The sequence below is a fragment of the Nuphar pumila genome, chromosome 15, assembly GCF_984573655.1.
Source record: "Nuphar pumila chromosome 15, dmNupPumi1.hap1.1, whole genome shotgun sequence".
Classification (NCBI taxonomy): domain Eukaryota; kingdom Viridiplantae; phylum Streptophyta; class Magnoliopsida; order Nymphaeales; family Nymphaeaceae; genus Nuphar; species Nuphar pumila.
In genome coordinates, this window is record NC_143263.1 from 30,872,099 (window position 1) to 30,884,225 (window position 12,127).

General features: G+C 36.7%; 1 protein-coding gene across 2 annotated transcripts in view; it reads right to left on the reverse strand.

Annotated features, from left to right (window-relative positions):
• Positions 1 to 1,765: 1,765 nt before the first annotated feature.
• Positions 1,766 to 12,127, reverse strand: part of LOC149815001 (magnesium transporter, putative (DUF803)) — a 57,349-nt gene continuing 46,987 nt past the window's right edge. Inside the window, exons 7-9 of one of the 2 annotated variants that reach the window (XM_089988710.1) lie at positions 8,068 to 8,188; positions 6,897 to 7,045; positions 1,766 to 2,340 (exon numbers count right to left, since the gene is read on the reverse strand). In XM_089988710.1, the coding sequence (XP_089844836.1) occupies positions 2,121 to 2,340; positions 6,897 to 7,045; positions 8,068 to 8,188 (490 nt within the window). In that variant the 3' untranslated portion in view covers positions 1,766 to 2,120. The remainder of the gene's footprint in view (positions 2,341 to 6,896; positions 7,046 to 8,067; positions 8,189 to 12,127) is intronic. The other variant, XM_089988711.1, reaches the window with a different exon arrangement.

The window sequence follows — 12,127 nt, forward strand, 5'->3', positions numbered from 1 at the left end:
AATTTTTCAACGCCACCAAAATCACATTAATCTAACGAACAATTGAAGAGAAATACTTTTTAGAAGAAAGACTGTTTGATTATAGGTCTCCGTAACAGTTCTATGTTTTCGATTTTGATCTAAAAAATGAGAACCCTAAAGGGGCTTTCAATTCTAACTCAAAACAGGAAAGTTCGAGATCTGTATCACTTTCTAACGACTATGAAAATGTGGGTTTTCAATGTTGAATGACTAAAATATAGATATGAGAATAGAGTTTTTTTTGCAAATTTAAAAGAAAATTCATGTATTTGAGGTTCACATATGCAAAGGGTGAAAAAGTCTTAAAAAATTAAGAACCTACAAAATTAGACATCGAACAGATTTCAAAATTTATGGACATTTAAGAAAATGTATCAAATTTGTTGTTCAATACAATTATTTTTTATTTTTTTTATATTTACACAAAGAAACCACCCACAAGATCAAAGACCGAGCTGGCTCTACCAACCGTACTTACAATTTCTGTCCTGGCAACGTAAAATTCCATGAGCTTACTAGAGGGAGACACCATGCTTGAGCTTGGGTAAAGTAGTTTGTACATACAAATGATTATAGAAAATTTTAATTCATTTTCAAATGTTTTCATTAGGTCTACTTGAAGATTGACAACAAGAGCAATTTTTTTAAAAAAAATGCAAGATTGGATTTCGGATTCCGAGAGAAATATTAAAAGGCAAATTCATGAATATTGCAAAGATGGCACGGACTTTTCTTTATAGATTTCGAATATTGCACTATTGCAGCATGCCACAAGCAAATGGCAATCAATTCAAGACACATAATCTGGATGCCACTTTCATTACAAGTCATGGCTTGGGTAACAAGAAAGATGAAGGCAATTTTGGAAAGAACTGCCACAATTTCAAGTAACTGTACCTGTTTGTAGGACATTTTCCTCTTCAATATTTTAAACATGGAATCATTGTCCGGTTTTTCTTTGATAAACAGACATGCTGGTGAAACAAATATTTATACCAAGCATGTGCATATGCATTGCTTCAGACATTTTTTGCAGTTTCTTAAACCCTACTTGGAACAATGACAAAAAGCTATCCAAACCAGGATAAAAATCATTAATGAACCACTTCAGATCATCCAAACCAGGATCATTTATGAAGAAAGGTAAACTCTAATAATTGGTAGACTTAGAAATGAACATTGGTCGCTCTTAAAGAATAATGTTTAGATTTGTGAACATTGATCCAGTCAAATGGAAGCCACATAACAGGCTTTCTGTTATTGGAATGGGAGTGTGAATACCTCGAAGTTTTGTTTTCATTACACAAAAAAATATATGAATGATGAGCTAACAAGTCACAACATTGACAACAAATAATTATTTCTTGATTTTGCTTGTTGAACCACTACTCTCAGGGTTTTTGATTTTGCTTGTTGAACCAGTCAAAATGAAGAGAACGAGAAGAAACGTCCAGTTATTGAAAGGGCATGCCATTTTAACCAACATGAAGACCAAGAATCCAAGGTAAATACCTCATAAAATGTACATTTCCAACATCATAGGGTGCAAGACGCACTCACTCCTCAGAAGTTTGGTATTAACAAGAGAGATGTCACACTTGATAGAGCTGTATAATTTCACAATTCCTGCATTTCCACTATTGAAAGCTTTCCCTTTATGTTCTTTTAACAGACATTAGGAGAATGCAGCACATAATCCAAAGGTCAAAGAATATATTTGCTCGTTTTTTTTCGACAGGGAAATGCATGAGAATATATTTCATTTCCTTCACAATAACAAGAAATGCTAACATCTTCGACGTTGCCCACCATATCACCAACCAAAGCAGCATCAAAGGTACTCGTGTACACTGTCACGGTGAAGTGTACGAGTATAGAAACCAACATAAAACAGACCAACCTTTTATCAGAATGCCCCAGTGCAGGCTACTCAAAATGTACACTCATTCTCATCCTACAATCATGTTTGGTGGACTTGGTTACAGAAAAAAAATATATATATATATATATATATATATATCAATGATGATGATAAGCTAACAAGAAGAGACAATAATGACAAACAAGAAACAATCTTTTCTGTTAGAGTATCTTTACTCTCAGGGTTTTGCTTTTGTGGGAGAGGCTTTCAAGTGGAGCAATGGGTTAGTCTGGACAAGAGCAACAGGACTAGATTCCCAGACATGGACAGAACTAGACTTTCTAGAGCCAACATTCCGTTCAGTCCCATTATGAAGACGTCGTTGAAATGATCTAGGAAGAAGGGAGCCAAGCCTTCTCGAACATACAAGTAAGATTACCCCAACAATGATGAGCAGCCTGTATCCAGGATAAGAACCAAAGTGAAAAACTGTCTGGAGAGACTTGACGTCACAGGATGTGAAGAATAAATAACAATGGGTAAAAAGAGAGAAAGCAAACAACAAAAGGATAAATTCAGATATATGAAAATTGTCGAACAACATAATAACCATTAAAAAAAACTAATTGCATGTAATATAATGAAAACATAACAGAAGGCAAACCAAGGAAAGACACTAAAAAGTGCTCAGTATGAAGTCCATGACATTCACTAAGCAGGAATATAATGAGCCATCACATACACAGCAACGTGCTAGTGTTGAAGAATAGCATTTGGAGTCAAATGAGGTTCGGGGTGGGCAACAGGTCAGTCCCAGTAACACTGGCAGCCTGGCCCCACTGAACTAGGCCCATGGGCCTAACGGGCAGGCCACAGGATAACTTTTTGGACCCAGGCCAGCCTGAACAGACCTAGGCTCGGCCATCAAATTGATGAGATGGGCCTGACTGGCCCCAGGCTCCCAGCCCATTCAACGGCCCTATCACCTCGGTTAACTTGCAGGCCTAGCTGGCCCATTGCCACCCCAAGTACCGTGAAGAAATAGCTCTCGTGTTTAAAAAAAAGAGCGGATCCATGTGCTTTAGAAAAGAGCTGATCCATGTAACTTATAATTAATGAATATGGCTCTATGGTACCCACACTCCAAATTGCCCCCGTGTCGACACACGTATCCCCGTGTCGACATGTGTCCACACAATTTTATCCTATGTACATACAAGTTTATATTCAATTTATAATTTATAATTATATTTTCTGTTTTTAACTTCATGTTTTCAGTATATAATATATATTTTAGATATAACATATATATATTTAGATTATAATTAGTTTATTTTGAATTTCTTTTGTATTTATGTGACATTTAATATATATAACCGTGTCCTCGTACCCACATTTTTTTGGAATTGCCATGTCGTACCCTCCGCACCTGTACCCATACCTGCACCCGCATCCGTACCCAAGTGACATAGATATGGCTTTGAAGAAACTTTGTTGTTTTGTAATAAGACTAGATCAAAATACAAAACGCAAAGCTAAATTTTATCTACATAGACCTTGGTTTGTTAAGTGTCATTCAGTAATTTTAAGAAATCACTTTGTCTTCTCAGCATAAATAAAAAGCAGTATAGACATAATAAGTGAAGACATCTAAGTCGCACGGATTCGGCAAAACAGGTGTCGCACCCGCGTCGATGCGACGCGGGTGCGGGTGTGGCACCCGATGCGATCAACACGACCCTAGGTGCGTTGACACACCCAGGGTTATTTTCGTCCAATTTTCGGATGTAAAAAAAATTGTTTTTGCTCGATCAAAAGGGCTACGAAAGAAGATTTTTGCCCTAATCCTCTTTCGCAGCTCTCCTCTCTCGCGCAGATGTGCTCTCTCGCTCGCCTCCTCTCCTCCCAACGTCTCTCAGGGGAGCCCGACCCAACCTCCTCCTCTCCCTTGTCGCAGACCTCCGGCGATCGCCGGCGTCAAACCCACCCGCAACCCCGACGATGCCTAGAGCCACCTCCTCCTCTCCTCTCAGGTGTCTCAATTTATGCATGAGTCTCGTACATCACATATGGAGGCGGTTAAGAGAATACTAAGATATTTGAAAGGCACTGTCGGGGATGGACTTGTATACCAAAAAGGTGGGATGAATCAAGGAGCACATGAGGTCATTGTTTATGTTGACGCTGACTGGACAGGGAATCTAGATGAACGTCGATCGGTATCTGGGCTCTAATAGTGCGAGTGATGATGTGGGGCCACTATGGGTACATGTAGATAAGCTTGCAAAAACTGGAGGAGTAGGTGGTGGAAACAAGAAATTTTAATGCAAGCTCTGTGAAAGAGATTTTGTTGGGTCTTACACAAGAGTAAATGCTCATTTGTTGAAGATACCAGGACATGGCATTTCAGGATGTAGAAAAGTTGATGAAGCAATGCGAAGACAATATAAGAAGAATATGAGAAGAGAGAGACAATGAGTGATTCTTGTGCAATTAGTGTGCCATTTGGAAGCCACCAAAAATATGCTGAAAAAAAAAAGTCAATGTAGGAGGTAGAGGATCGATACAAGCAACGTTCAATACACATGGAAGGGAGGATATGGATAGAAAAGTAGGAAGGTATTTTTATTCTAGTTCACTCCCATTTAATATGGCTAGAAATCCTTATTGAAAGGATTTAATAACATATTTGGCAAATTGTAATTTGAGTGGTTATGTGCCTCCAAACAAAGAAAAACTATAAACCATACTTCTTGCAGAAGAGAGGGCAAATGTGGAGAGGTTGCTGGAGATTAAAAAATATTCATGGGAGAAAAATGGAGTTTCTATTGTTTCTAATAGATGGACATATATTCAAAGGCGTCCATTGATCAATTTCATTGTTTGTTCGCTTAGTGGCCCAATATTCTTGAAAGCAGTTGATGCATCTTGGGAATATAAAAATGCAGAGTATTTGAAGTGGTTGTTTATAGAAGTCATAAAAGAAGTGGGTGATCAGAAAGTAATACAAATCATTACAGACAACGCTCCAGTTTGTAAAAATGCAACGTTGAGTTTAGAGAGTGAGTACCCTCATATTTTTTGGACACCCTGTGTAGGACAACTTAAATCTGGCCCTAAAGAGCATCTGCAACCTCAAAGAAGAAGAAAATTCACAAGCATATGCTTTATGTTTATGGATTGAAGATTTGGAAAGAAATGTTAAAAGCATTAGGAATTCTGTTGTTAACCACCATCGTGCTAATGCTATATTTAATAGGTATTTTGACCTGAAATTGTTGAAGGTCGCTGAAACAAGTTTTGCGTCCATCATTGTGATGGTGAAGAGGATTAAAAAGGTGAAGAATGCTTTGGTTAGCATGATGACCGATGAAAATTGGACATTCTATCATGCTGATGATGATATCAAGGCTCAAGAAATTAAGAAATTCATTGTTGATGATGAGTTTTGGAACATAGTGATATACTTCATTCAATTTACGCAATCTATGTGAGAAATGTTAAGAGAAGTTGATAAAGATGAGCTTATGCTTCACAAAGTTTATGAAATGTGGGATAATATGATTGAAAAAATACAACTTATAGTTTTCAAGCATGAAGAAAAAATTCCTGCATTGGATGATTCAGAATTTTTTAACCATATTCATTCAATTTTAGTCAGAATATGGAATAAGAGCACACTCTTTTGCATTGCATGACACATTCTCTTAATCTAAAATATTATGCAAATAAGTGGCGAGCAGGTAGTATTGGTCGTGTCCCTCTAAATTTAGACCCAGAGCTATCAAGACATAGAAATATGTGTATAATAAGACTTTTTCCAGAAGCATATTTTCTAAATCAAGTCACACAAGAGTTTAAAAAATTTTCATCTTCGAGATTATATGGACCGACATTATTCGCGAGAGAGGAGGATAATATAGATCCTATTACATAGTGGACAACATTTGGATAAAAAACACTTCTTCTTCAACGTCTTGCATTAAGATTGCTATCGCAGCCTGCTAGTTCGTCTTGTTGTGAAAGAAATTGGAGTACATATTCTCAAATCCACAACATGAAGAGAAACAAACTCACCAGCAAGCGTGTAGAGGATTTAGTATATGCTCATTCAAATCTTCGACTATTTTCGCGAACCAATGATGAATACAGGTACTAATTTTCTGTCTTAGTTATTTGATTATTTCTTAGTTTTTCATTTAAATATACATGTATTGTATTTAACATTTTCAAATTGGGTTTGTAACGCAAACAAGGAACATTTAAATTTTGGGATGTAAACCCAAAAGAGTGTGACTTCGAGGGAGAGCATGATTTCAGCATGACAAACATGGATTTATCTGAGCTCAGTATTCCTTCTAATGATGCATTTGATAATGAAGAAGAAAATTATTAAGATTCATTACTTCATCGTAGGATATACTTTTGATATGTAATTTAGTTATTTTCTGCTTTACTTATTTGATTGATATTTACGTTGATTTATGTAATTGTTTTACTTATTTGATTGATATTTAGGTTGATATATTGTATGCATGATGAATGATATTATGACAATGTTAATTGTTAAAACTTCAAAATTATATATATATATATATATATATTTTTTTTACATTTTTGCCATGCCGCACCCCCGCCCCCGCACCCGCACTGATGTGACATAGATAGACATAATAAGTGAAGATTTAAATTCACTTGTGGCTGTTAGAAATAAATGATTTGGTCTTTTTTTATAATAGAATGCTTATTCTGTTTGATGGCATTTTCATTTCCATGCACTGCAATTTAAGCTGTCCATACTCAGATTCACAGTATCAATGAGCAATTGATTTAGCACATATATTTTAAATATTTTGAGAAACTAATGAATTTAGTATAACCAAAAGCAAGATTCATACAATAGAAGAAGGGTCTAGGATGATATTTTTTGAAGGAATTATAAAAAGAATTGACACAAGTCATATAGGTCTTGAAAACAATATAGCACAAAGGATAAGATAATCTGAAAGTATACCATCCAACCAAAAGAATAATACGGGCCAATGGAGCTGCAGGCAATTGTTCCCCTAGTGCAAGCATACCAGCAAGTACACCGGTTAAAATTGATGCCACAGCTGCACAAGTTGACACGACAATGGCCCTCCCATGCTTTAAGCCTCGAGTCTGCACATTACTAAGCTGCATTCTAAGAACTGGCAATAAGTTTTAAGAAAAAAAAACAGAAAGCTCTTGGCAACATAAATTTGAGTTGCTAATCATGGATGTTTACACATCCCATGAATTGGTTATTTCTCCAAAGCATTTATGCTACATCCCAAGAGTCAAGCACCTAAACGAGAGCAACAAGACAAGACGTGGCATCATGCCTGCATACAAAAATTACCAATCCCCCTGTCCTCTCAGCTTCTTTTCACAACCCCCATTACCTATAACTCATGCTCTCATTCTTACATTTGTCCTTGGTTCTCGGGGCAGACCATGAAGAATCCCAATGCAACGGCCATATTGTTTATGGAGTAGAAATGGGCCAGGGGTTGGCGGCAACAACATCTGTCCTCTTCTTGGTGAACCTTTAGGGGCTTAGATCAAGCCCCACTCTATATGCTCTGACCTAGAACAAATTAACCATTAAGAGTGTATTGTTCATGGAATATAAAGACCTATTGACGAGCTGGATTAAAATGAAGAGAACGGGCCGCGGTTATCTTGTTGGTGAACCGATAAGGGAAGTTAGATAGGCACCAGAACTTTCCTAGAACAATTAAGAAATCTATAATTCACCAAGTTGGCACCTGGACTGGATTCCAGCCTGTGACAGTGGCATTGGTTGAACTGCCTTGTTGCATCCATTAATCTCATTGTGCACTTTTTTTTCATTCTTCTCCTTTTGCTTGATTATTTAATGGGAGTTAGCAAATGTCATTGAGCACCATAGGAATTTCTCACAGTTCAGTATCATGCAACCACACTTCTCCCGAACAAACTCCCTGCCCCCCCCCCCACCACACACACACACACACACCCGAAAAGGAAAAATCTTTTCTTTAAGTAATTTAAGAAAGGTATTGCTTAAATGTCTCCCACATTTTAATCAGTGCAACTGGAGAAATGCTAAATCATGACAGGCCTGAATTGATGGTTATTGAGACACAACTCCAGAAAGACAAAACACATATTAGCTGTACCTGATAGACAAATCCAATAGCACTACAGGACACACTGATGGAAATGTATAAAGGAATAAATATCTTCGAGTATCCTTGTTCGGTAAATATAAAACCCATCTTTGATATGATGGATGCCATCCTGCAAATAACACCACCAAAAAAATGTATAAACTAATATCCATAAAAAAAAATCCAAAAATCTTGGAAGTAATTCTATCAAATCAATTATAATATCATTCTAATTATTTAGGTTTCATCAGAGATTATAATATCAAATGAATCCACCAAAGAGTGACAAGTTTAAGGAAATCCAACAGACCCATACTCTGTAACACCTTGAATAGACAACAAAAGGATATTAAACTAAACATACCTAAAAAGGGAAACACACAGCAAAAAGCTGATCAATTACAAACCAAGCCATAACTATGGGGGTTTACCAGCTCTGGATATTGGTATTCCAACCTTGTAATGGCTAGAATGAGTTACTGGGCATTCTCCACTGTAATTTGAAATAAATGATATAAGAAAACGATTTATGCTGTTGTACCCTGATATCTTATTGCATTAAGGTCATTGATTTGAAAAGATCTGACCATCTAAACATCAATCATATCTTCAAAAACATTTGCATAGTTTGATAGATTATGATCATATCAAGACATAATAGTTTGTGCTTTCTCCAGACACAATTGTTTAAGTGCAAATATAACGATGATTACCAAACGAGTGTTAAAAAGCAGTATAAAACGTGAAACGGGATAACATTGTGATGCGATAAGTGATAAAACTGCCAATGGGTTGGCGTGTTTTGTTGAAGAAACCAAGAAAGGAGAGAGAACAAAGCCTTCTTTTGGGGAATCGGCAGCCTCTCTATTTTCTTAATGGCTGCACTAGTTCATTATTAAGCTTAATAGGGTTACAATACTTTTACATGGACGAAACTGCCCTGTATTAGTAATACATATTACATTAGAATATAAAACATACACGTGAATAGCTGTGGATGATATGGATCCTCTACTGGATCCATATCCGATCTATATTCTAATACCCTCCCTCAAGTTGTGCATGGGAGTGAACCATGTGCAATTTGTTCTTCAAATACCAGAAACGGTTACTTGTGAGACCTTTTGTGAACATATCAGCGACTTGGTCTTCTGAAGACACATAAACCGGTTCAATCTCTTTGTCTGTTATTTTTTGTCTGATGAAATGTTGGTCAATCTTAATATGCTTAGTCCGACTGTGATGAACAGGATTGAACGCAATTTGTATAACACTTCTATTATCACACATAAGAGTCGAACTTGAGATATTCTCTTTGATCTTTATAAGTAGATACCTAATCCAGGTCACTTCTGCTGTGGTAGCTGCCATAGATCTATACTCTGCCTCTGTGCTAGATCTTGCCACAACCTTTTGTTTTCTGCTATTCCATGAGATAAGATTTTTTCTGATAAAAACAAAGTATCCTGAAACAGACCTCCTCTCATCTAAGTCCCCTGCACAGTCTGCATCTGTATAGGCCAATATGTCATGTTTTGGTGTTCCCCATGAAGATTGTACATATGTGAGTCCATCACCCACTGTGCCTTTTAGGTAACGAAGAATACGTTTGACGACTTCCATGTGACCAGTCTTCGGTTGATGCATGAACTGAGATACTTGATTTACAGAATATATAATGTCTGGTCTAGTAAAAACAAGATATTGTAACATGCCCACTAAACTGCGATACTTGCTTGCATCAGGATATAACTCGCTATCACAAATACTGAGCTTTTGATTGACAACACTAGGTGTAGGCAGAGGTTTGCAATCTGTCATTTCTGCTTTGGCCAGAAGATCAAGAGTATATTTGTATTGAGTTAATGACATTTTTTCATCATGTCTGTCCACCTCTACACCAAGAAAATATCTCAATTCCTCAAGATCTTTCATCTTGAACCGCATACTTAGTAAAACTTTAATTCGTTGAATATAGTCTGGAGCATTACCAGTGATCACGATATCATCAACATATATAAGTAAGAAAACTATAGTGGTTTCATCCCTGTATATAAATAGAGAATGATCTAGTTGGGAACGAAAGAAACCGTGGTTCTGAATCTCTAAGGAAAAGCTTTCAAACCATAACCTGGAGGCTTGCTTTAAATCATACAAAGCTCTGGTTAATTTGCATACATATTCTTTTGGGTCTCCTTCTGCATAACCTTGAGGCTGAATCCCCATGAAGGAATGCATTTTTAATATCAAACTGACTAAGGGTTCACCCATGTTCAATTGCCAGGCCAAGTATAATACGAATAGTTCCCATTTTCACCACTGGGCTGAATGTCTCATCATAATCATGATCGTATTCTTGAGTAAAACCTTTGGCAACAAGACGTGCTTTGTATCATTCAATGCTACCATCCAGTTTATATTTAATCTTACATACCCATTTTGAGCCAACAACATTTTTATCTGAGGGACGACAAAATATCTCCCATGTTTGACACTCATGAAGTGCCTCGATCTCCTCATTCATCGTTTCAATCCATTTGTTAGATTGAATAGCTTGACAAAACCAAGTGATTCCTCGTGTTTTTCAATCTTGGATAGAAAGATCTGAAAATCCATAGAAAAGTTATCATAACTAACTCATTTTTCAATAGGCGGCCTTATCCTGCCTGATCTTCTTGGTGCCTCTCTGTTATTGGACAATGTCTCGTGTTCTCCAACAGGTACATCTGTTTGCTCTATGGGTCTCCTGATATAGACATTTCCTTTATATCTCAGTCATTCTGTTTCTGATACCTCATCTGAAACCGTGTATGCTTTCAGGAGCCAAAGTAGCATGTTCTGCAGCATGTGAAATAAGTTGAGCACTGAGTCATGGATCATACCAATTAGCAGCTGCGTCAATATGTTCACGATTGTGATATGCTTTATTCCCCAGAAAACTATTTTCATCAAAAACATTTCTGGAGATTCTGATCTTCTTATTGGCAGGATCATAGCACCTGTAACCCTTGTGTTCATCTGCATAACCTACAAATTGGCATATAAAGGCTTTAACCTGAAATTTAGTTCTCATGGATTTATCGATATGTACTATGTGCATCCAAAAACTCGTAACTCATCATAATCAGGATGTACACCAAAGAGAACATAATAGGAAAACTGATTTTCAAGAATAGGTATAGGAAGACGATTTATCACATGAGTGGCAGTATGAAAAGTTTTGTCTAAAGACTAATAGGCAAGTTACAACCATGCATCATACTCATTGCACTTTCCACAATGTGTCTATGTTTACGTTCAGCAATTCCATTTTGCTGTGGAGTGTACGGGCAAGAAACTCTACGATGTATCCCATTATCTTGGAGAAAATCTAAAAATTCTTTGGAAGAATACTCACCACCTCCATCACATTGGAGAATTTGAATATTTTGGGAGAATTGAGTTTTAACGTAGGCATGAAAGTAACGAAAAATAAGAAAAACCTCTGATTTGTGTTTCATAAAGAATATCCAGGTAAAGCGAGAGAAACTGTCAATAAAGGATACATAATATTTACTACTAGAAGAGGAAGGATTGGGGGTTGGGCCCCAAACATCAGAACATATTAACTCAAAAGGCATAGAAGCTCTTTTATTTATTTGATGAAAAGGAAGTACATGACTTTTACCGACCTGACAACTGGGACACATTTTATCCTTTAATAAAGGTGAAACAGACTCTGAAAGAAAACCATTGGACATTAATTTTTCAATAAAGACTTGACTATAATGACCAAGATGAGAATGCCAAATATCTGGCTTATTACATTTGGATATACTTAGAATGCTTTTAGAGACATGATCGGACTTGTGCTTCAGGACACTGGAGGTTGGATCTTCATTGAAGATATACATGTTTCCACGTCGCTCTCCTTTAGCGAACATCTCCTTCGTTTGAAGATCCTTGACAAAGACAAAAGTAGGAGTAAATTCCACAGATGAATTGGTAGAGTCAACAAGCTTAGAAACAGAGACAATGTTTTTCTTTATGTTTGGTGCATGGATAACATTAGATAAAGGAATAGATGAAG